Consider the following 24,974-nt stretch of genomic DNA (forward strand, 5'->3'; position numbering starts at 1 on the left):
AGACAAATTCATGGAGGACAGGGCTATCAATGGCTACTAGCCATGATGGCTGTGCTCTGCCACCCTAGTCAGAGGCAGCATGCTTCTGAAAACAGTTGCCGGAAGCCTCAGGAGGGGAGAGTGTTCTTGCACTCAGGTTCTGCTTGCGGGCTTCCCCCAGGCACCTGGTTGGCCACTGTGAGAACAGGATGCTGGACTAGATGGGCCACTGGCCTGATCCAGCAGGCTCTTCTTATGCACACCAATCCTTTAAGCAGGCCAATGCATGCTGTCTGGATTGCAGCTGAAATTCTATAAATTACTTTTCAAAGATTGCCAATATCCCTACTTTCTTTCAGGAGAACATCTTTATATCTGTTTCTGTTTTGCCAAGCATTTTTAAAGAATTTGATTCAGTGTTGGTCATTTGTTCCATTTTATGATTTTATAATGCTTTAATGATTTTATTATATAATGCCATGGGGGTTTGTATGAGTTGCAGCTTATAAATAAGGTAAGACCTTTCAACTTTTTACCTCCAGATTGGCTGGGTTGGGAAAAACATCATCCTTGTTCTCATCCTTGTTCTTCTCAACTGGAACCCATTCTCCATATGCACTATCTGCTTCCTTTTTCCTGTGTTGAGATCCAGAAGAGACAGGAAACTCCTTTGTCAAAGTAACCTGATTTTTCGGAGCTGCAGGTTTTATGGTAGGAGTCTTCAAGGGCAAAAAAAAAACAACAGTACTACAATTATGAATATTTATTTATAAGATTTCTTACCCACCCTTCACCACATGTTCCCAGTGTAGGTTGCAACAACAGAATATACAATTATAAAAATAGATAAAACCATGACAATTATAAAGCAAGGTTACTGTAAACCGCCCAGAGAGCTTCAGCTATGGGGAGGTATATAAATACAATAAATAAATAAATAAAACCATTCCAAATGGGACAGAACAGTATAAATTCAGCAAAAAGGGTAGGTCCCACAAAACAAAACACTTTAACTATCAAAGACCAGGGTAAAGAGGTGTATCTTCAGTATACAGCAAAATTTGTACACACCTCTGCAGGGAGGAAGTTCCATAATTTAGGGGCTCCCAGAGAAAGTCCTCTCTCAAGACCCACACTTCTGAGGGTATCAAAACTAATAGAGCCCCACTGCAGATCTTAACACTGCAGAAGATCAGTAGGGATGGAGACTGTCTTTCAGGTATTTGGGCCTAAGTCATTTAGGGCTTTAAACACTAATGTGAACATCTGGAATTAGGCCCCAAAATGAACTGGCAACCAGTGCAACTGTTTTTAAAATCGAAATTATATAAGCTCTAAATAGAAACCCAGTGCAACTGTTTTTAAAATCGAAATTATATAAGCTCTAAATAGAAACCCAGCCAGTAATATGACTGCTGCATTTTGGACCAGCTGGTTTCCAAATAGTCTTCAACAGCAGCCTCACACTGAGTGCATTGAACAGTCCAATCTGACAATTACCAGAGCATGGAATACAGCAGCCAATCTCTATGCATCTGGAGCTGGAAATAGGCATTCCAATGACAGCTTGGGTCCAGGAGCATTCCCAAGCTAAGGACCTGCTTTTTCCAGGGGAGTGCAACTCCATCCAGAACACCACACAGTTTCTGGCAAATGCCTAGCCTTTGACATGAGATCTAGATTTTTAGGAGCCACCTTATTCTTATGTTTGTGGTGGTAAATTGTTTTAAATTCTTTAAAGGATGCATTTTAAACTGTTGTAAGCCATCCTGGGACCTCAGTGTGGAGTGTGGGTAAATAATGATCAAGAAAATAAAAATAAAAATGATAATAGTTACAGAGCCACAAGAGTGGCCAGCATGGATTTTTCGCATTCCACAATGTTAAATTGAAAATACCCCCATGCCATTCTGCTGCTTCCCATAAGCTCATTTCAAAGCAAAGTCTTGCAAAACTTATAGTCCTGAACTCAGAAATGTTTATTTAACAACCCTCTAGGTTTTCATACACAAAACATTCAGAGAGAATCCAGAGCTTAAAGTCTAAAACAAGAGTAAAAAATCCAGACCCCTGTTGGATTTTTTTCTGTCCGTGGTCTCATAATTTGTTGAAATTAATTAAAAATCAGCCACAAAGTACCTGTAATCCTATTACTGATCTTGCCCATACTTTGACCTTCATCTTCTCCAGTTTAAAAGTTTTAAAAAATGCATGGCTGATTTTTAATTAAAGAAAATTAACATTGGAGTCTATGATAGTGTAGGCATGCTCAATAAGAACCAACTGTGAGTATTCTTAATGCCAGACTAACGGCTATCTGGCTTGGCTAATCAGGGTCAGCTTTGGTTTCAATTTGGATGGGGGCTTTCCCTCTGCCCAGTGCCCACTCACCCAATTTCCTCCTCTCCCTCCCCCCTTACTCTTTTCTTCCTCCCCCTCTCCCCTCCACTTCTCTCCCTACCCCTATCCTTCTACCCCACCGCCTCCCCCCTCCCCCAGGCCAGTTCCACAGGAGTAAATCCCATTGAACCGAATAAGCATGCAAATGATGAAACCGGTTCTCCCCCTACCCCCTGCTCCCGTCCCTCCTCCTCCCACACTGCACTCCCTCCCTTCTCCTTCTCCCAGGTCAATTTCACCAATCCTAAGTATGATTGCATGGGAATAAATTAAAAAGCAGAGAAATTCACTAGGCAAAAAAAATCTTGCAGTTTAAGAACCTACACATAGCCAACATATATTTCTATCTAACTTCAAAAAGCAGGGAAATTGGGCAGCTATAGTGAATGCTCCAGGGGAGCAAAAGACCTAACCTCCTCTCTGTGATACTGTGCTGTCCTTCAAATTTGTAAAACTGCAAACACAATTTGGGTTGGTCTTTCATAGTCCAATCCACTTCCTGTGTAGCTTGGAAGAATTTGGTAACATGTGCCTCTGGTACAGCTAGAAATTGGTTTAACTTCTGTTCAGAAGGCGTATATGGAATGAAGCCGAGAGAATATTTAGCTATTTCTTACTGACTTCTCCATCTCAAGATTTCATAAAATCGTACAAATCAACATGACAAATTACACATGGTCTGGATTTATAGGTAACACGTAAAATCTATTATCTGAGATAAATTTGCAAAAATTTATAGCAGATGCAGTAATTCCAAAGTCTCAATTCCTACGTTTCTATCAAGCAGCTTTTCTCTGCATTATATCTCTATAAGATTACGTCAGCAACAAGTCAACTTTCTAGTACATATAACCAGAGCTTGGAAAAGTTACTTTTTTGAACTACAACTCCCATCAGCCCAATCCAGTGGCCATGCTGGCTGGTGCTGATGGGAGTTGTAGCTCAAAAAAGTAACTTTTCCAAGTTCTGCATATAACAATAAAACTGAAATAAAGCTGGCTGATATAAAACTGAACATCCATAGCCATTTTAACAGCAATGTAACAAACATCTGAAAGAGATCACTGTGCACTATTCAAATAGGGTAAATATTACAGAATCTAGAGAGACAATAGACCTATTTGTGTGGCTGCCCTGCTCTTGTGAAGCCTCCACATGCAAACTGCAACTTGCCTGAAGGGTTCCCCTTTCAGACCCGTGCACTTAACATACAAAGTTAGGGGTGGTATGGCAATGGGTGTGTGTGATGCCCCTGTATTTTGGTAACTGTAAATATGGTAAGTGCAGGTTTATTAAAGTATATATGGTAAGTGGATTGAGTGAGAGGGGGGAGTACATGGGCTAGAATGCTGGAGAATGCTGTATGATGATTGGCTCAGCGTTTGAGTGGCTGAAGGTATAAATGAGAGGATGAGAGTTGAGAGGTGGTCAGTTGGTTGTGGAGTTTGGGTTGATTGGAGTTGGTTGTGGGCTAGATGGTATTAGGCTGGTATTGAGGCAGATTATATTTGACAAGAAACAAAGAGTAACACCATATATGAAACCATACGCTTGTTAAATATACTTAAAGTAATCTTGTTATTTCCTGGTGTTTATAAATAAATATATTATTGGTTTACCAAAAGCCTGATCCTTGACTGGGGCTTTCACAGACCAGAAGGGTGGGCAGGGTAATTACCAAGGTGCAGAAACAGTATCAATGGTGGCAGCAGTGGATAGTGTATCATCAAGTATCCAGGGCAACCCAGGGCTGTATGCTTTATAGACAAAGATACAGGGGGTTGTGGCCTGCAAGTGCACCCAGACACAAAGTAACAATAAGCCAGAAGGAGACTAAAGCAAAGTCACCAGGCAATATTGTGAAATAGGGAGTGGCTGGTGGTGCTGCCTAGCAGTGGGATCTTGCGAGATCTGTGCTAGAGCTGGTGAGAGAACGAATAAAAACCAGGATCCTGACTGGAGGGATCTGACAGGTGGTGGTCTGAGGTGGAATCCTCACAGGGTGCAACATCAAGGGCAGGGCTAAAACATCACCTTTTGTCTGTTACTACATGAGCACCCTACACATAAGTAAACATGATAATAGGGCTAACGTAAAATGGACATGCATTCAATATTGAAGACATATATTTTGATTTTCAAACGAAAAAGGCAAATTCCATGCTAGCAATAATTAGGAAAGGTATTGAAAATAAAACAGCCGATATCATAATGCCGTTGTATAAATCGATGGTGCGGCCGCATTTGGAATACTGTGTACAGTTCTGGTCGCCTCATCTCAAAAAGGATATTATAGAGTTGGAAAAGGTTCAGAAGAGGGCAACCAGAATGATCAAGGGGATGGAGCGACTCCCTTACGAGGAAAGGTTGCAGCATTTGGGGCTTTTTAGTTTAGAGAAAAGGCGGGTCAGAGGAGACATGATAGAAGTGTATAAAATTATGCATGGCATTGAGAAAGTGGATAGAGAAAAGTTCTTCTCCCTCTCTCATAATACTAGAACTCGTGGACATTCAAAGAAGCTGAATGTTGGAAGATTCAGGACAGACAAAAGGAAGTACTTCTTTACTCAGCGCATAGTTAAACTATGGAATTTGCTCCCACAAGATGCAGTAATGGCCACCAGCTTAGATGACTTTAAAAGAAGATTAGACAAATTCATGGAGGACAGGGCTATCAATGGCTACTAGCCATGATGGCTGTGCTCTGCCACCCTAGTCAGAGGCAGCATGCTTCTGAAAACCAGTTGCCGGAAGCCTCAGGAGGGGAGAGTGTTCTTGCACTCGGGTCCTGCTTGCGGGCTTCCCCCAGGCACCTGGTTGGCCACTGTGAGAACAGGATGCTGGACTAGATGGGCCACTGGCCTGATCCAGCAGGCTCTTCTTATGTTCTTATGTTCTTATGTAAGCAGGATTACGTACTGAAGTCAAACATTTTTCAAGAACGGTTGAAAGTTGTTATAGCATTGCTGTGCAAAAATAATTTTGTAATAAACCAATATTAATGAGTTTCTCATTTAGCATAATTATTTTATTTCTGTAAAATTATCAAAAAGAATAAAGATTTTTCATGCTGTGATTTTGTGGTACTTACAGTTAAGTTGAAGAAAATAGGTTTGGGCTCACTGAGTTTAAAGGGATGATTGATAAAAGGATGCTCTTCCTCCTCTTCGTCAGATACATGAGGTTTATTCACAATAATATCATCTTCCTGGCTTTGTGCAATCTTCTTGCATTTCTTTTTTAAAATTAAGATAACAGGAATTATGCAGAAGCAATTACTAAATATTGACAATTATATGAATAAAGGACAGTGACTGGCAGGCAATAGCACTATGTACAAGACCAGACCTGGACCAGATATCCATTAAAACTACAAGGCCACAGACCTCATAAAATGGACAATGGATTGCCATGAAAACATCACATGTGAAAGGTATAAAGCCAGGTGACATCCAAGTAACATTTGCATGAGACTTATCCAGTTTATTTCCAGTAAAATGGACTGAAATCTTAAACCATGTAAAGACAAAAGCAGTTCTACTACTCCCATCAGAAAACTGAAATGGTGTCATAAGCCACAATCCATTCCAAAGGGAAAGCAACACGCACACACCCCAACAAACCCCATTTTTCTCCTGGACTCCCCCCACATCCTTTCTAATGGAAATTTTGGGTAACACTGGGGAAAAAACTCCAGTGAAACATTCTCTCCTTAAGGAGTGAGGTGGTGGTGTTTTTTTAAAAAAATTACTTAAGACAATCTATTAGCAGATGATAATTCTGACATATAGACCGCTCAAATCTAATTGAATTTCTGCAATTAGAAGGTGCTGCCCTCTTCATAAGGCAGCATACAGGGCTCTTGTTGTTTGTGAATTGCTGCTTGCGTTTGGTCTAGTGTGGAGATCCTAGAAACAAGTAGCCTGCTTCTGCTGTCCTTTTGGCCTGGCCCTTCCCTTGTGGTCCACCTCTCCCCTCAAATGCCTGTGACAGAGATACCCTGGTTAGAATAGGAAACAAGCAGCTTATTGCCCTGCCTTGCTGGAGGATAGAAAGATCAGGACATGGTGGGGCAGAAATGGGAAGAGGCGTTTCATGCGTGCCAAGGCCTTGAAGGAAAAAATCTGAAAACCCAAGTGGGAAACGTGCTGTAACTAAAATCCACCAGAAAAAGAACACTTGGGTGTATCTGCAATTTTGCTTGTACAAAACAAAGAAATTTATAATTTTAAATTTCATATACACACCAAATAGCACAATTTTATATTCTAAGTTACAAGTGATACATTGTATGTTGTTAATAGTAAAGCAGTTTATTCATTTATCATTTGCCACATAAGGAATTTCCAAGTAGCTTACAATTTTAAGAGCATAAAAATAACATAAATCAGAAAAAATACACTGCAATAAAAGTCATATAATAACCTATAAAACAGATCCAAAAGGCAGCAGCAAAATTTCAGCAGTAAAAACATACCATTAACAGGCAGCAAAATCGTAATAATCAAAAATGCCTAGAAGTAGTTTAGGGTGATAAGAAATTAAGTACTGAATATTTATCAACTACTCCCAAAATTTCCACCACCACCCAAAAAAAATGTTGAGAGGATTTTTTCCCCCATGACTTGAAAATGTCCAGAAATGTTACATCTGTATTCCACCCCTAATATCTAGATATCCTTCCAATTTTAATTTTCTTGAAAGATAAATGCTGCATTTTTACTGAAATATTAATAATTGCAACTTCCATTTGTTCCTCTTACCTCAGTGAGTTCCAATATTGTCTCTTTTGCTGACTTTTGCGTAACCTTCTCTTCCTTCTTTTCTGGAACAATAACGGGCATCAGGCTTGGAGGTAGAGGAACTCCAGCCTTAGCACACATGGCAGCTGCATTTGCTTTGGCAATTTCAAGTAGCTGTGCCTTGTCTACAAAAATATCAATAATTTATTTATTACTTCATATTATGTCAATTCTCAGGGTGAATTTCTACAGAATTCTAGTTTGCTTTTAGCGCTGAATTTAGAACTTCAAAATATTCCTGGCTGTATAGAATTCATATATCCCTGTTGTAAAGAACACTAAAAATATTTTATATAGTAGTAGAAGATTCAGTTTTTCTCTCTTGTCTCTGAAACAAATTCAGACAAACTCACAGCATGGACTACTATGTTCAGTCAGCCAAGGCAAAAATGTATGATAAGAATACTCTTTAATCCCTGATTCGCTACATAATATCGACAAATATGCCTGCATTCAATAGAAATAAGCAGGAAAAAATAAGTGTGCAAAGAGCACAGAAATGTATTGGTGTCCATGCTAATAGATACAAGAAACTAACTTCAGCTGGTTCAGAATAATTGGGTGTTGGTTATTGAGAAGATGACTCCTTTATTACAACAGCTTCACTCGCTTCTGTTCTGTTGCCAGGCCCAATTCAAAATTCTGGTTGTGACTTTTAAAGCCCTAAACAATTTGGAAGCATGGTACTTAAAGGGCCACCTTCTCCCATACATACATGCCCACCCTTTCAGATCTATGGAGGCTTTTCTCCACATCCCATCCACATATTCATTTTTAGGTTGTTTTTAACTGTTGTGACCCATCCTGGGACCTTTGGGTGAAGGGTGGGCAATAAATCTGTATTATAATTTTAATAAATCATGCATACATACGAAGGGCTTTCTCTGTGGATCTCCCCGTCATCTTATTCCCTCTCTGCCTTCTGCTGCTGCTTTAAGACATTTCTTTACCAGCCAGCATTCTGTCTGACAAGTTGTGTTTATTTTCAAATCAGCCATTTGCTTTATTGTTGTTCATCTTATATATTATTTTTGTTTTAATATGTTAATGAGATTCTAAGCTGCCTTAACCATTTTCTTTAATGCAAAGATGGAATATACACTTTCTATAAATAAGGTAATTCACATAGTTCTTCCATACAATTTTAAGCAGCTAAATGCAAACACTGCAACACTTGGGACATAAGGCCACATTCGGGCATGGTGGCTATGCCTCTAAGTTGTTGATATGGTGGCTCAAACCATGATAATTCTATTTATTTACTAAATTTATATCCTGCCCTTCCCCCCAGAAGGAGCCCAGGGCAATATTAGCTTACATTTTGGACTTGACTTGAATATTTGAATTCATGCACTTTTCAACTATGGAGTAAATGTGACAAACACAATACAGTAAATCAATAAATAAATTGAATTATCATGGTTTGAACCAAGTTTATTTCAACAATGTTTAACTCCTTACAATATTTTCATTCCATGATAACCTCAGTTAAAGCGGCATTCAACTGTCTAGTTCACTAATAAAATTTACTCTGAATTGTTTGAAGGATATTAAGGTATAAAACTTTCTTGGCTAATCCTGATCATCCTCCCTCTCCACTGATGACCCTCCCGTCTCCACCTGACACTGCTAAAAGGAGTCATTCTTGGTTATTATTATAAAGCAACCTATAACAAGCTTTCAGCTCTCTAGAGATGTGAAAATATAACCATGGGGGGGGGAGACATGCTTCTCATCTCAAGCGAGATATTACAAATGTTACATATTTGGATTTTTCTAATAATCAGGGTATTTTTGACTTAGTGTCCACTTCAGGTTCCTACGTCACATAGGACTACTGTAACAATTGTATTACAGAATTAGTCTTAAGTATCTTGATAACATATAATTCCTCTATTACAAGAGTTTTGAGTGATGAATATCTACAGCCCAGGGGTATCACAAATAATGTTTATCCAGCCTGCAGTACCTGTATTATACTTCATGTAAATCAGCTTCCACATTAAATTCACATCAAGGTTCAAAACCCTTGCAACGCTCTCAAAAAGATGCTCCAAAATTATAATGCAGACTATCTTCCCCCCACACAGCCTCAGATTTAAGAATACTGAATGTATGCATGTTATTCTATAAAACAGTATCTCAGAATACAGATGGAGAATCTGTGATCCTCCAAAAGTTGTTTGCCTACAACTTGCATCATCCCTGAACACCAGCCATGCAGGCGGGGCTAATGGGAGTTGGTATTGGAGCTTATAAAGTGGGACACTGCCCCTGAGCCATCTGTGCCAGCCCTGGGATGGGAGCAACAGCACTGAATTGGTAGCAGGTGAGTATGCATCAGCACCTGTCACCCCACCTCCCCCCCCCGGCAACCCAGCACTTTGTCTGCTCTTATTGACTGATTTGATTTATATTCCCCCCCTTCCTCCCAGTAGGAGCCTAGGGTGGCAAACAAAAGCACTAAAAACACTCAAAAACATCTTAAAAACGCTTTAAAATATATTAAAACAAAACAGCTCTTGCCCTGCCCCAGTAGAAGCAACACAACCAGGAGGGTGGTGCCATAGCAGTGCACCACCTCATGAGCTATAACTCAGTGGAACATCTGGAGGGCCACAGGTTCCCCATCTATGTCTTAAAATTTATTTCTCCTTTCTTCAGTGTTGACATTAAAATCATCTACAATAAGCTGTATATCGACTTTGAGTTAGGAAATATGCTGACACTGGGAGACAGCCAATGTTGCATCAGCAGACGCAACAGGTAGTCCCTTCCTCTCCTCCTCCCACTGCCCCCTGTAATTCAATCTACTCCAAAGGGTCCCACAACTTTCCAGAGCAAACTTTGAAGGTGTGCAGGGAGTTGCAGGGGGAACATGGGAAGGGATGGGAAGTCCCATCTGTACAAGCAGACTGACACTGTTGGAATGTCACCTGTTAACAATACTTAAAAGGAAATGTCTAAAACAAAGGAATCAATGAACCCCGGTGAGTTCTTAATTATGTTCAAAACATTATCTATATAACAAGTTAATGAGTATTAATTACCCAAGTCAGTTAAACGTTTAGGTGACCTGCTTGAAGTTCTGGATCTTCGATGATCAGGTGATATGCTGGTGCTCCGCCTTCTCCCTGTGGACCTAGAGCATCTCAGACGGACAGGTGTCCGACTTCGGGACCGTAATCTAAGGGGTATTCTGTAACTCTCTCTTGAATCAGATCTTCTCCTCCTCCTTTCAGTAGACCTCGATCGGTTTCTCCGAGATCTCCTACGCCTCTCCCTTGATAAAGATCTTTGTCTTGACAATGATCTTGATCTAGTTCTCCTCCATCGTCTTGAACATGATCGTGACCGAGTTCGGGAGTGTGTTCGAGTTAGATGAACAGATTTTGATCTTGAGGCCCTCTTCCGTGTTTCTGATCGAGAACGATTTTTTCTAGATCGTGATACTGTTCTATGCCTGTGAGATGGTTCAGAAGACTTAGAGCCTTTACTCCTTGATCTTCGCAAACTCTCTCTTTCTCCCGTTTTTTCCACAGATTTAGACCTAGACTTAGATTTGTGGTATTCAGGAGATTTTGTGTGATTAGGTGCTTCCAAAGATTTAGTTCCCTCTATTTTTTCAAGAGATTTGGACTTTGATCTAGACTTGGAGCATTTCCTTCCTGACCCACCTGAAGAATCTTTATCTTTTCTTCTTTCAGATGATTTGGATCTGGACTTTGATTTAGACATCCGGCGATCTGATGATTTAGATCTCCTGTGTCTAGATTTAAGAGAGGGCTCGTCTTTTTCAGCAGATGTTGTTCTACATTTGTTTTCAGAAGACTTGGAACGTCTCCTTTTTGATCTTGATGATGTTTCTATGTTTTCAACAGATTTGGACCTAGACTTGCGATTATCAGAAGACCTGGAACGTCTTCTTTTTGCCCTAACAGATGTCTCTCTCTTATCAACAGATTTAGATCTAGATTTGCGATTATCAGAAGACCTAGAACGTCTCCTTTTTGCCCTGACTGAAGCCTCTCTTTTATCAACAGATTTGGATCTAGATTTGCGATCAGAGGACACAGACCGTCTTCGCCTCATCCTCAATGAAGTCTCCCTTTTGTCAACAGATTTAGATCTAGATTTGTGATCAGAAGATCTGGACCGCCTTCGCCTCATCCTTGAAGTCTCCCTTTTGTCAACAGATCTGGACCTAGTTTTGCGATTATCAAAGGATCGGGACCGCCTTCGCCTTACCCTCACTGAACTCTCCCATTTGTCAACTGATCTTGATCTAGATTTATGATCAGAGGACCGAGACCGCCTTCGCCTTGCCCTCACTGAAATTTCCCTTCTGTCAACTGATCTTGATCTAGATTTGCGAGTATCAGGGGACCTAGACCATCTCCGCCTTGTTCTCACTGAAGTTTTTCTTTTTTCATCAGCTGATCTAGATCTAGACTTATGATGATCAGAGGATATGGACTTTCTTCTTGTTCTTACTGAAGACTCTCTTCTGTCAAGAGATCTGGATCTAGATTTACGATCAGAGGAACGAGACCGCCTTCTCCTTCTCCTCACTGAAGTCTCTCTTTTGTCAGTTGATCGTGATCTGGATTTGCGATGATCAGAAGATCTGGACTGCCTTCGCCCTGATCTTATCAAAGTATCTCTTTTGTCAACTGATCTAGATCTAGATTTGTGATTATCAGAGGACCTTGACAATCTTCGCCTTCTTCTGACAGATTCTCTTCTGTCAACTGATCTAGATCTAGACTTACGATGATCAGAAGATCTGGATCGTCTTCGCCTTGACCGTACTGAAGTTTCTCTCTTGTCAACAGATTTTGATCTAGATTTAGGATGCTCAGAAGTCTGAGAACGTCTCCGTCTTGACCTCACTGAAGATTCTTTGCTCTCTTTTTTGTCAGTGGACTTTGATCTGGATTTAAGACGTGAGGTAGAGTGCTTTTTTCTGGAACCAGAATCATTCTTACTTCTAGAACGTGCTCTTCTTGATGTAATCTGTCTAGAGGTGGAACGTGATCTAGACTTTTTTTTACGTTTTTTTGATTTGGAAGGAGATTTTGACCTACTCTTTTTTGTTTTTTTCCCACTCTTACTTTTCTCTTTACTTTTGCTGCTTGTTTTTTCACTTTTCTTGTCTTTTAAAACATTTTCTTCCTTTTTCTTCATTATATCTGAAGACTTTGGAGGTGCTTCTGAATCCTGATCCTTCGAAGAATCTTGCAAAGGTACTTCTAAGTCCTCCTCCTCTGCCATACGCATAGGTTCAAGAGCTGCTTCTGAATCTTTCAACACCTGTTGGCTTGATTTCAAGTTTTCTTCTTCTGCTACTATGCAAACAGGTTTTAGAGTTCCCTTTAGATTTTGGTCCTTCAAAGAGACTTGTGGAATTCCATCTACATCTTTTTCCTTTGCCATGCACAAAGTCTCTAAAGTTGTTTCGGAATCTTTCATCTCTACAGTGAATTGTGGAATCATTTCTGAATTCTTAGCCTGTGCTACCACCATATGTTCTACAGTTGATTCCAGATCTTTCATGTCTGCCATACACATATATTTTGAATTTTGTTCTGAAATGTTTATGTCCTTTGCATTCATATATGTAGGAGCCTGCACAGAGTCTTTTGCACTCAGAGCATGGGCAGATTCCAAAGATGCTTCAGAGGTCTTTTCTTCTGACAACACCACAGAAGCTGAATTTCTTTCCAAATCCTGACACTCCAAAACTAACATTGATTTTGAAATTTCTTCAAAATCCATTTGCTTCTCTTTTTCCAGTGTTGTCTGGGCAACTTGCAGCTCTTTCACTTCCCCTACAGACTCACTTTTAGTATTTGCTTCAAGATCTTCTGGTTCTTTTGAGTGCACAGATTCTAGAGCATTTTGAGTTTTTAAAAAGGATTCTGTATCTTTCAACTCTAATATATCCATAAATCCTGAATTTGCCTCTGAATTTTTGACATCTTCAATATATGCCATTTCTGCAATAGGTTTAGGGTACTTTTCCACTACTAAACTGACTGGTTCCAAATCTGCATAGACATCCCCTGTACGTTCTAAAGCTGTTTCTGAACATGTTTCATCAACATGTAACTGTAATTCCAGTTCTTTTTCTGAATCGTTTACCATTTCTGCAGTCAGAGATGATACTGTGGCTCCTGAATCTTTTACTTCCATGATGCTTGAAAACTGTGGGACAGTTTCTGAAATATCCAGCACTTCTTCACATATGAGATTTCCTTCCAAATTACTTGTCTCCACAGTGTACAGAGATTGTGGAGGAGATTCTAAACATTTTATTTCCTGAGCAGATACTGGGATAGTTTCTAGATCTTCCATATTGACCAGACTTACAACCGCTGGAGTTGCTTTTGAAACTTTCTCCTCCATCACACTTTCAGATTCTGAAGTAGCTTTGTAGTTATGCAGCTCTAGGACATCCTCAGTTGCTGAAGCAGATTCAAAATATTTCACTTCCAAAGTACTTTCTGATTTTCTTTGTGTCCGAGAGACAACTTTTTCTAATGCTGCTATATCTGCAATTGTACCAGAAGACTTTGGATCTGCTGCACCTAGGTAAGTTGGAGTAGTTTCTAGTTCTAGAATGTCTGCAGAGTCAGTTACTTCTAACACAGGGACTGATTCTGAAGATTTTAATTCCGGTGTGTTTAGCTGTGCTGCAGAGGCTACTGGATCTTTTACTTCCAATACTGTTGCATAATTTAATGCTTTTCCTAAATCTTTTGTTTCTACTTCAGGAACAGGTATAGATTTTAGAGCTTTATCTGAATCCATCAACTCTAAAACACACAATTTAGAAGTTGTTTCGAACTGCATAGCCATTTTTAAATTTTTCATTTCTCCTGCATCTAAAACACTGGAGCTTGCTTCTAAATCTTTGACATCCAACATAAACACTGGCAGAGTTGTGTCATTATTCTTGCTTTCTGAAACAGTTTCAAAAATTGATTCAGAATATTTTACTGCTAATTCTGCATCTGATTTTAGCTCTCTTCCAAAATCCTTCTCTTCTGTTTTGTCTGCAGTTGACAACATGCTTTTTGAAATTTGTGCACCTAGAATTGGTTTACATCCCTGAAATGTTTCTGAACCATTCACATCAACTTCATAAGAAGATCGTGTGCGTACATTATTAATCTCGCTTTTGTCCAAAAATTCTAGATGTTTTTCCATCTTCTGACTTGTTAATAAATCTTTCACATCAGTTATGCAACTAGGTTCAAAAGTTTCTTCCAATATATCCTCAGACTTTGACATTTTTAATGTTTCTATATCCACTACAGTTTCAATTGTTTTTAACACTTTATCCTCCGGTGCATGGACAAAGGTAGATGTTGCTTTTATATCTTTCATGTCTAGTGCAAACAGAGGTGCTGGAGGCACATCAGGTTTTTTTACTACTTCCAAATCTTCACATTGTGGAGGTACTTCCAAATTTTCAATTTCAATCACACATATTGTTTCTGAATCTGCTTCCAAATCCGTAACTGTGACTAATTCACTTCTGAATTCTGCATCTGACTCTTGCAATAATGGCACACACTGTGATTCTAAGAGCATTTTATTTTGGCAGGTAGGTTCTGACGCAATTTCCAAAATCTCTGATCCTACAACCAATTCACATTTTGGAGGATCATCTGCAATTTCTATAGCTGCTTGGACAGTAGATTCTAAATCAGTTTCCAGGTCTTTTACATCTACGATTTTAGATTCTGACATAGGTTTTAGGACAGTCTTTACATTTGTTTCTGCCACATACAGAGATTCTGGACCGTGTTCTGAATCTATTACCTTGCTAATCTCATCAGATTCTGGAACTATAATCATCTCTGTCTCTGATACACATGGAGATTCTGGAACTATCAATCTTGTTTCTGTCCTTTCTTTCAATTTCTGTTTCTCTACCTGATTACTTACTTCTTCTGAAAACAGAAATTCTGGACTTGTTCCTGCATATTTAACTTCCAAATAATAGAGAGAATCCAAATTTACTTCCCTGACTTTTGTCTTCACACACTGGAATTGTTCTAGATTTTGTTCTGCAGGAGATTCAGGAATTGATTCAAAATGTCTTACAGTATTCATGAATTTGGAATCACTTTTTGAATCAACTGATGCTGAACTCTTCAATGCTAAGGATTCCTTACTACTGCCCATATCCACTAGAGCTGTTTCTTTTAACCCTTTTATCACTGCTACTTCCTCCAGTTCTATTCCTTTGGAACTTATTTTATCAATTTCTTGCAAAGATTTTGACATGAATAATGGGCCTCCACTCTCAGCACACAGCTCATTTTCAGATATGCCTACAGAGACTTCTTTGGTTACTTTCTGAGATCTTGGCAAAGTTTCCAAATCTGTTGCCTCAGCACCATTCTGATCCTTTTCCATGTATGCAATAGCACCAGAAGCCTTCTCCTCTATTCGAGGCACAGCATGAGACTCAGTTTCAATGTTTTTGTTGGCCGCAGCTTCAGATGTTACAAGCGTCTCAGAATATTTTACAGTTGGCATTGACTTAGATGTTAATTCCATATTGTTCACATCTCTGTCCAGAGGCTCTAATTTTTTGTGTAAATCATTCAACCCAACCATTGTTTTAGATTCCACTGTTTTAAAGTCTTTGATTTCTCTAGTATGCAGTGCTTCAAAACTGTTAGTATCCACCATGTGCGACTCAGGAACAGTTCCCGAACTTTTCAACTCCATCATAGTCTCAGGTTCTGTATAAAGTTCTAGGCTGTGTTCTGAATAGTTTGTAAATATCATATGCAGCGACTCTGAAGTAGCATCCATCTCTCCCTCCTGTTGTTCTTCTTCAGTCTCTAGACTAGTTTCTAAACATTTTCCCTGTGTCACCACATCAAACTGCAAAATGTCTTCCACATTTTTTATTTCTTTTTTGTTTTCAGATTCTGAAACACTTTCTAATTTTTCCCCAGTCGTTAATGATTCTGGAATTTTTCTGAAATCCTTTAGATTCACCACAGCCTTACTTTCTCTTTCACTTACATATTTTGACGCTTCCAGATACTGTGTTTTTACAAAGTCTTGAGTTTCTGGAGTAATTTCTAAATCATTAATCTTTAGAATGGTTTCAGATTGTGAAATGCTTTCAGGAACTTGCACATCAATCATTGCCTCAGAATCTTCAATAATTTCTGAATCTCCTCTCTTCTGTACTACATTTTCTAAAGAGGTTTCCAAATAACTCACTTGGCCATCTCCCTCAAATTCTGGAGAACTATCTAGATTCCTCACACCCTTCATTCTAGGAGGCTCTGGAACAATATTCCAATTTTCTATTTCTGTTATACATTCAGAATTTGCTTTTAAATGTCTCATGCCAATCTCCACAAATTCTGAAGCAGCTTCCACAGTGCTCACTTTTACTACTACAGCTGAACAAGATAATCCTGGATCTGTGTTATTCCTGTCCTCCAACATTTCTGGTGCATCCTTTGCATCTGCTATGGTTTGCAGAGGTCCTGGATATTTTTCTGCATCTTTAAATGCCGAAGTCTGAATTGCTCCCAATTCTCTCATACCTGCCATTGTCTCAACATCAAGAGGTGTTGCCATGCATTTTAGTGCATCCAATTCTGTAATTTTTGAAACTTCCTGCTGATGCTTTGATTTAGTTACTGGAGCTGGTTGAAAATCTTTTTCAGAAGTTGCATGCAGAGATTCTGAAGTTGCTTCCAAGTCTTTCAACTCTACTGTAGACTCAAACTGTTGAATTATTGGCAAATCTTTCATTGTGATAATTCTCTCAGAGTCATGCACTAAATAATCTTTCATATCAGTAATGGCAGCATGCTTTGGGCTTGTTTCAGAAGCTTTCACTTTTGCTGTATTCAAGAATTCTGAGGTTGCTTCAAAATCTTTCCCTACCACCATAGCCAAAAATCCCAGAGTTGTCACTGAATCTTTGGCTTCTGCAGCTGTCTCTGAGGTGAGATTATTAAATATAATTTCACTAGCTTCAAATGAAGTTGATATGGATTGTTCCATGCTTTCTGGATTTAAAGATTCTGAAATGGAGTCCAACTCTTTTACCTCTGTTGTGTCAGATTCCAAACTGGTTTCCAAATATTCCAACTGTGCTGCTGCAGACTTTGGACTGCTTTCAGGAACATTTACTTCTTCTGTTGTCTCCAATGTCAAACTAGCTTCTTGTTGTTCATTTTCTTTTATACTACCTACTCCACTTTCAGCATCAGCAATATTTAAAGATTCATTATCTGTGCACAAATTCCAAACTAGGTTGGTAGATTGATAGGTGTTATTTTCAAATTCTCTCTCATTTGTAAGTTCATGTTCACTTAGCTCCTGAATATTGGTTAAAGCAGAATCTTTTTCGGATGTATTCAGTTTGCTATTCTCTGAATTATTTGCATTATGTGAATTTGACATGGCCAAATTTAGGTTTTCATCTTCCGTTTTTTCCATAAGCCATTCTGAAGCCTGTTTTGAGGAAGGTCCAGACTGTATATCTGCATCTTCTGCACTCAGTACAGAGCTTGACTTTTCTGGTTTTGAATGAGAAATGGACTGAGTATCTCCACATACGTCATGCTGCTCATTTAATTTTGATTCCTTGGGCTGTTTTTTATATTTTTTTTCTTTTTTATCCTTCTTCCTTTTCTTCTTCTTCTTATCTTTGTGTTTCTTATCTTTCTTAGACTTTTTCCTTGGAATTTCATCTTGCACTTCTTCTGATAAGCCTCTTTTAGTAGACCGGGATTTATTTCTCACTGTATCCTCTCCGCCATCTAAAAAGAGGACATTTTTGTTAAAATAGAAATATCCTTTTTTTAAAAAAATAGGAATACCTTCACATTATGACAAAGCTGCCTGAAAATCAAAAGCTAGATATCAGAGGACTAAACAAGAAACTGTTCTGAATTTTTTGCTGTGACTATAATCTTGCATGTACAATCTAGAAAATTTTTCAACAGAAACAAATACAATATTATGGCTTGAAACAAAAGGTGCTCAAGCAAGGTTTCTGGCCCCCATATCCACTGATTCCTCCATACCATGGATAGTTAACACAGTGCCCTTCAGATCTCGTTTAACTAAAACTAACATCATGCCTGACCATTGGCCGTGCTAGCTGGGTCTGATGGGAGTGCAAGTTCAACAACACATGGAGGGCACCACACTGGCTTCATACCAATGCCACCTTCCACACCACCTTCCACACCAATTTGGAGGGTCCCCCATTGTTCAAAGTGGAGCTGCTGGCGGCAGAGGGGGGTCAGCATAAACAGAGTTCCGCTTGCACATTTTTGGATCCATCAAAGAAATTTTTAGCAGGAAACCTATGCAAGGCAAAGAAGAGGCAAACCCATGTATTTTTTTTTGGGGGGGGGAGATCAAGCTATATAAAAATACATATTCAACTACATGTAGAACAGGCAATTGGCACTGTTGTAGTTTTTAGCATTAACCACCTCAATAGGACTGTACACACAGTGTAAGGAATCATATGTTGTACATGGGGAGCAATCTAGCACAAGAAACTTCCTCCTGCTGGGAGGAAGGACAGGATATAAAACAAATCATAAATAAATAAACAAACAGTTTCAGATCTAGCACAGAATGCATGTGCACATTGCCCTTGCTAAACTGGAATGTTCATTTATTTTACAAACAGTGGGCAGTATCCAACAAAGTCATTTCATTAGTGTAAGGATGTTTGGCTGCACAGTGGAATTTCTCCTCCCACTCCTCTTCCCGCACGCCCCCTACGTCTGTTCTGGGTGTGGCCCCAACCCTACAGAGCAAATTTGGGAAGGGTGCAGGGAGAGGAGAGGGAAGGGCAGCTGCATTGCACAAAAGGAAATTCTTACACTAAAGAAACTTCTTTGTTGGATACCACCCACTGCATTTAATCCAGACTCCTCCCATTTGCAAAAGGGACAGAGATCTGCAGAGGCTCCTGCTGGAGAAAAAGATTTTTTTTTTTTTTTTTGCAAATTTCTCTTTCCCACTTCCCACACTTTTCAGGGAAGTGTACCAACCCTTCAAAACCGTTTTCTGAAAGATACAAGGGACAGTAGGGGAAAGGAAGAATCAGCTAAAATCCCCTTCCCACTTCTCTGGCAGTAGGGACTCATGAGCAGAGATCCATTTATGGGAATTCTAGATCTATCCATTTCCCTCAGTATTTATTTAACATTTATATACCACTTGATTGTAATAAAACCTCTAAGCGGTTTACAAGAAATATTAAGATTAACAATAAAAATCAGGTAAATACAAGAAATTAAACACTGTTTTCTTACAAGCGTGGAAAATATTATGTGGAACAATAGAGGCTTGTCCACTAGGGCACAGCCCTCCAAGGAGAATGTCAAGCAATTTGAAAAAACAAAATCCCCCCCCCTCAAAGCCACATACTCTTTCCTGCCCCACAGACATTGATATTTCTATGACCTTCTGGGGGCTTGGGAAAGCATTTCTGACAATCTTCTGGTCTCTACACCACTCAGCCAATCCAAATCCAAAAGTACAGCTATAGCAAAGAGCAGAAAAGCGATGTGACCGGGGGAGGGGGGCTGTCCCTGTTTGGAAGGCTCTCCTAAGAGCATAGGAAGCTGCCTTATGCCGAGTCACACAGTTGGTCCATCTAGCTCAGTATTATCTACACTGACTGGCAGCGGCTCTCCAGAGTTTCAGTCAGGGAGTCTCCCACAGCCCTACCTGGAGCCTGAACATGGGATCTTCTTCATGCAAGGCCAGATGCTCTACCAATGAGCTAAAGCCCTTAATGAGAAATGAAGTAGGAGAGAGGAATTATGCTCATGCTTCTAGCTGTCCATCTAATTTATTAAGCAAAACTGAACCCAACATTGCAATTTTTATTTTCAGTAGCCAATCTGATATTCATTTTTAAAAAATACCCCGGTATGTAGAGTAATAGAGGTAATTTTAGTTGAGGAATAGAAGTTGACAAGTAAGACCTGCAGCAAAATATTATGGACAATGGAACCAAGTACCTAGAGAGGTGGTGGGCTCTCCGACACTGGAGGCATTCAAGAGGCAGCTGGACAGCCATCTGTCAGGAATGCTTTGATTTGGATTCCTGCACTGAGCAGGGGGTTGGACTTGATGGCCTTATAGGCCCCTTCCAACTCTACTATTCTATGATTCTATGGTGTACCCTCACCTCCTAAAAGGGTTCTAGCCAGAAAGCCAGCCATGTCCTGCTCCAGTATATTCCATTCCATTCCCTGCCTTCTTCAGTAGTTTACTTTCCTCACTGACACTTAACCTTCCATGATTACTGGGCATACTCAGTCCATATTGGGCTGTTTGAGGAGTGTTCCCCCCCTTAAGGTTTTATTGGGTTTTTAGCAAAGTGGGGAAGAGAGCCCGGCTGGGAGTCCAGAGTCTGTGAGTTCAAATTCCTGCTGTGTGTCAAGGGCCAGCTAAAGGTCACTCCCACAGTGAGTGGCTCAGGGGTTACATGCCCTGCCACCTGTGCAGCCGTGGGCAAGCTGCATAGTCCAAAGGAGCCCAGTTGCCTCCGAGCTGGCAGTTGCAGACAAGGAAGGGGTTGGCTTGCGCAGCTGTGGCAAGTTGAGCAGGCCTAGCCAGCTAGGGGGGACTAGCCTCAGAGGGAGGCAATGGTAAACCGCCTCTGAATACCGCTTACCATGAAAGCCCTATTCACAGGTTCGCCATAAGTCAGGATCGACTTGAAGGCATCCCATTTCCATTTTCGTACTTCTGCAAATTTCAGGTTCTCTCTGAGCATGCTAAAATACCCCTCTTATTTCTCACTGGTCCAATATGGCTCCAATACTGTCAGCACTCACATCTGAGTTTGCATTAGAAGGAGTGATATAAGGAGCAGGCTTATACAAGATTCATTTAGTATGCCCATAAATACAACCACCATTTACAGTAGGGCCCCACTCATATGGCAGGTTAGGTTCCAGACCCCTGTCGAAAAGCTGTGCTACAGCTGATCTTCCCCTCCTCCGGTGCGATCAGCTAGAGTGTGGGAGTCTTATCGCCCCGAGAAGATCAGCTGTAGCGCACTACAGCTGATCTTCCCCTCCTCCGGTGTGATCAGATTAAACACGGGAGTCTGATCATGCCAGAAGAGGAGGAGAGCAGCTGTAGCTACAGCTCCCCCTCCAGCTGATCGCCCCGCTAGCGCCATATTAACGGAACGCCGAGAAGCGGGGCCCTACTGTACCATAACTGGATTCTAGAACTTGGGTTCTGACACAATATTTGGAATCTCATCATTCAGACAGTATGCTAACTTTCTATAGATGAGAAATAAACGATGTATGTTTTTTTAAAAATAAATAAATACAACTCTATTGACTAACATTTGGTCAGAATAACACTGCTAACTTTTCTGATTATTGTAATGGAATTTAATGGGTTGTATCCAACCAAGTCACATTCAGAGCAGACCCACTGAGATCAACAAAGTAAGTTAGTCAAATATAAGGCTCCGAGACTTAGTTGGATACAACCCAATGTGGATGTACTTACTGTTGGAAAAAAAGCTAAAGGTTAAGCTTTCACGCAATTAATGTGTGTAGAGTCCATAAGATAACTGTAATATACTACAGTGTTAAAGCATGTGTATACATGTGTTTTTATAAATTAAACACAGTAGAATATGTTGGACTCTAGTTCTTATCAACTTCTCAGATCACTGTTTTTTTGGCAACTGAGCTGCTAAATGATTCTGCAAAAGATAATGCACAAGTTATTCTGACCAAATGTTTGTTAGTTTACAATTTGTAAATGACTATTACAACTCAATCCTAAATCTATTTGCTTACAATGTTAATGTTAGGTATATATTAAAAACAAGTAGTTCAATATGGTTACTGCAGCCTTAGTTTAATTTTTACATGGAAATACTTTATATATACTTGTTCCAGCTAACTGTACCCATTACATCAATGCACAGCTAGTGTTCCCAATTATTATTATATCCTGCCTTTTCTCCGGGTAGGAGGCCAGGGTGGCAAAACAAAACACTAAAAATACTCTAAAACATCTTAAAAACAGACTTTAAAATATTTTTTTTAAAAAATCTTTAAAAACATATTAGAACAAAAATCTTTAAAAACATATTTTTAAAAGCTTTAAAAACATATTAAAAATCAATTCCAACGCAGACTAGGATAATCCTGTATTAAAGCTTAGCCATTTAACCTGTTTTTGCAAAGCAGAACACTTTGAAAAAACATGACTGCAAAACTGCCAATACGGTGAAAAAGCAGAGAGGGGGCAAATAACATCTTGAAGTACTTTCTATAAAAAAATATGAATTTAAAATTGAAGGCAACGTCCAACATAATGCAAGCAGACTTCCCCTTCCTCTCCTTCCCCTTAAGCCCCCCCATGCCCTCTCACATCTGCTCCAGAAGGTCCCTCAATCCTCTCGAGAAGATTTTGGGTGCACATGAGGGACTACAGGGGGAGGATTCAAAGTTGTTCCACTGGTGGATGTACTCCACTGGATTTCAGCCAAAAGATGCACATTTAAAGAAAATTATATACAAGGCTTAAAATATTTTTCATTTACCTGATTTGTACTGTGGCTCTGCACCCAACACTTCTGATAATACTTGCTCTATCTTTTGCACTAGTGGATCATTCTGAAGATTCCCAATAGTTGTAATTGTATCATCTGAAGGGTTTACTTGCTCAGATGAGTTTATTTCACCATTGTGTTGACTTCCTAACTTTCCACTAATAAAAAAGCAAAATCTCAGTGTTAATGTCTTTAAAAACAAATGACCATAATATGATGTAAATACATTCAATTACAAGTCAAATAAACATATCACATTAGATGCAGATGTGCCTCTCTGCAAACAGAAGAAAATTTCAGAATACAAGCACAACTGGGACTAGGAAGCTGACTGAACCTTACATACAGCATATTGCTTAACATCATGGTTCTAAGGATAAACGCTGTTTGCTTTGTTTTGTTTTTGTGTAGAGTAAGTGGCATGGGCATAGATACAACTAGACTTATATTGGTACAGTGTTAGTCACTATGGAAGTCTTTTGGATACATATCCATACTATTTTCCCCCATGGGTTAAATTAGAGGTAGCTAACATGGTGCTCTCCAGATAATGTTGAACTACAACTCCCACCATCCCTTACCACTGGCCATAACTGGATGGGGCTGAGTTGGGGGTCCAACATTTGAAGGCCACCACTTAGCCTAAATACTAAATCGGAGTTAAATTTATTTTAAACTGAATTCCAATATAAAGTTATTACATATTGTTTAAGAAAATAACTCCTCATTTTTACAGTGCAATCCTATGCATATTGCCACTGAAGTAAGTTCAGCAGGGCTTACACTCTAGATTGGCAGTTTAACCAATATCTTCCAGCATATTATCCTACTTCCATTGGATTATTCTTTTACATTTCGTCCACTGGCCAGAACCACCTAAGAAAGAGCTAACTTTCCTGAATACTTCCTCTGTGTAAGATCCTTTCTCCAACTACAAGGTCTTTAGATGCTTCCAAGCTCAGGGCCCGTTTACAAACCCTTAAACCTCTGGGTACACCTATAACTTCTTAACTAATTCCTAAAAACCTCGAGCTGGTCCAAAGTCAGCTTTATAGCCAAGCCACATCTACATCGCCCTTCTGCATCAATTCCCCCTCAACGCCGCTCTCTCCCTCGGCCACTGTTCTTCATTGTCTCTCCCTGATGCCTCGGTTCCTCTGGCACCTCAGGTTCTCCCCGCTTCCTTCGTTACTGCATAAACTCGTGGCCCGTGGCCCAAGGCTTCCCCCCCCATCCCTCAGCGCCGTTCCCGACAATGCTGTCACCCCCTTTTCCCTCCCTCTACATCCCTTCCGGTCCCTCCGCTCTGCCCCTCCCCCACTTCACCCGTTACTCCGCGTCACGCCGCCAAGATCCCGCTCGCCCTCCCGCCGCGCGACAGCAGCCCCCTCCCCCCGACCATTACCTGCCGAATTGCTGCTCCTGGATCTCCCGGAACTTGGTCACGACAAAAGACCGAAAAATTTGCTCGATATTAGTCGCCATGACAGCCTCGCGTGAGCCCCCCTTCCCCCTCTCTCAGAGACGCAGATCCGCCTGCGCTCTACAATACAACACCGGAAGAAGACGCGACTGTGCTACCCTCCCCCCACTTCCTTAAAGCTCTCTCCTCTTCTGATTGCTCGCTTCGATAAGGGGTGGAGACTGAGCCGGCCTCCGAGTGGACGCTCTGCTGTTGCAGTTAGCCATAGAGTACCTACGCCTTTGAAGCGTGATGCAGACGTGACTTAATGGCAAAACCGCTCCCCCACCTTGCTGATTTTCTGAATACCGTTGATCTATACTCTCGTGAGCCAACGTAACGTCAGAAGTGGAAACACCGTGAAAATTGTACGGGCTGGTTCTGTAGCTACATAAATCAAGAGGCTCACTTTGTTATCTGTTTACAGAGGAGGGCGTTTCGATCTTCACTGTGCCTATCCCACTTTTAGACGTGAATTGACACAGAGCAATTCGAACGAACACATCCCAGCCACCTAACTCCCCGAAATCCATCAACTTTCGCCAGAGTTGCGCGGAAAGGCCCGACTCTGGAGGTGGACTTGCCCCGCCCCCAGCCGGGCACAGCGGCCATGTTGTTGATGCCGCAATTCGAGGAGATGCGTTGGACGGACGCAGGTCGAGGACGGAGGAGGGTATATTACCATGTCTTTGAGATCGATGCAACGAAGGAA

At 40.4% G+C, this 24,974-nt stretch overlaps 1 protein-coding gene across 6 annotated transcripts in view; it reads right to left on the reverse strand.

Annotated features, from left to right (window-relative positions):
- The window catches only part of SON (SON DNA and RNA binding protein), a 47,619-nt gene extending 22,866 nt beyond the window's left edge, over nt 1–24,753 (reverse strand). For 4 of the 6 annotated variants that reach the window (XM_061627767.1, XM_061627766.1, XM_061627768.1 and 1 more), the window contains exons 1-6: nt 24,206–24,753; nt 22,792–22,958; nt 10,232–17,995; nt 7,143–7,306; nt 5,471–5,614; nt 516–698 (exon numbers count right to left, since the gene is read on the reverse strand). In XM_061627767.1, coding sequence (XP_061483751.1) covers nt 516–698; nt 5,471–5,614; nt 7,143–7,306; nt 10,232–17,995; nt 22,792–22,958; nt 24,206–24,285 — 8,502 coding nt within the window. In that variant the 5' untranslated portion in view covers nt 24,286–24,753. The remainder of the gene's footprint in view (nt 1–515; nt 699–5,470; nt 5,615–7,142; nt 7,307–10,231; nt 17,996–22,791; nt 22,959–24,205) is intronic. The other 2 variants (XM_061627765.1, XM_061627769.1) reach the window with 2 other exon arrangements.
- Nucleotides 24,754–24,974: the final 221 nt, after the last annotated feature.

The sequence above is a fragment of the Rhineura floridana genome, chromosome 5 (genome assembly GCF_030035675.1).
Source record: "Rhineura floridana isolate rRhiFlo1 chromosome 5, rRhiFlo1.hap2, whole genome shotgun sequence".
NCBI lineage: Eukaryota > Metazoa > Chordata > Lepidosauria > Squamata > Rhineuridae > Rhineura > Rhineura floridana.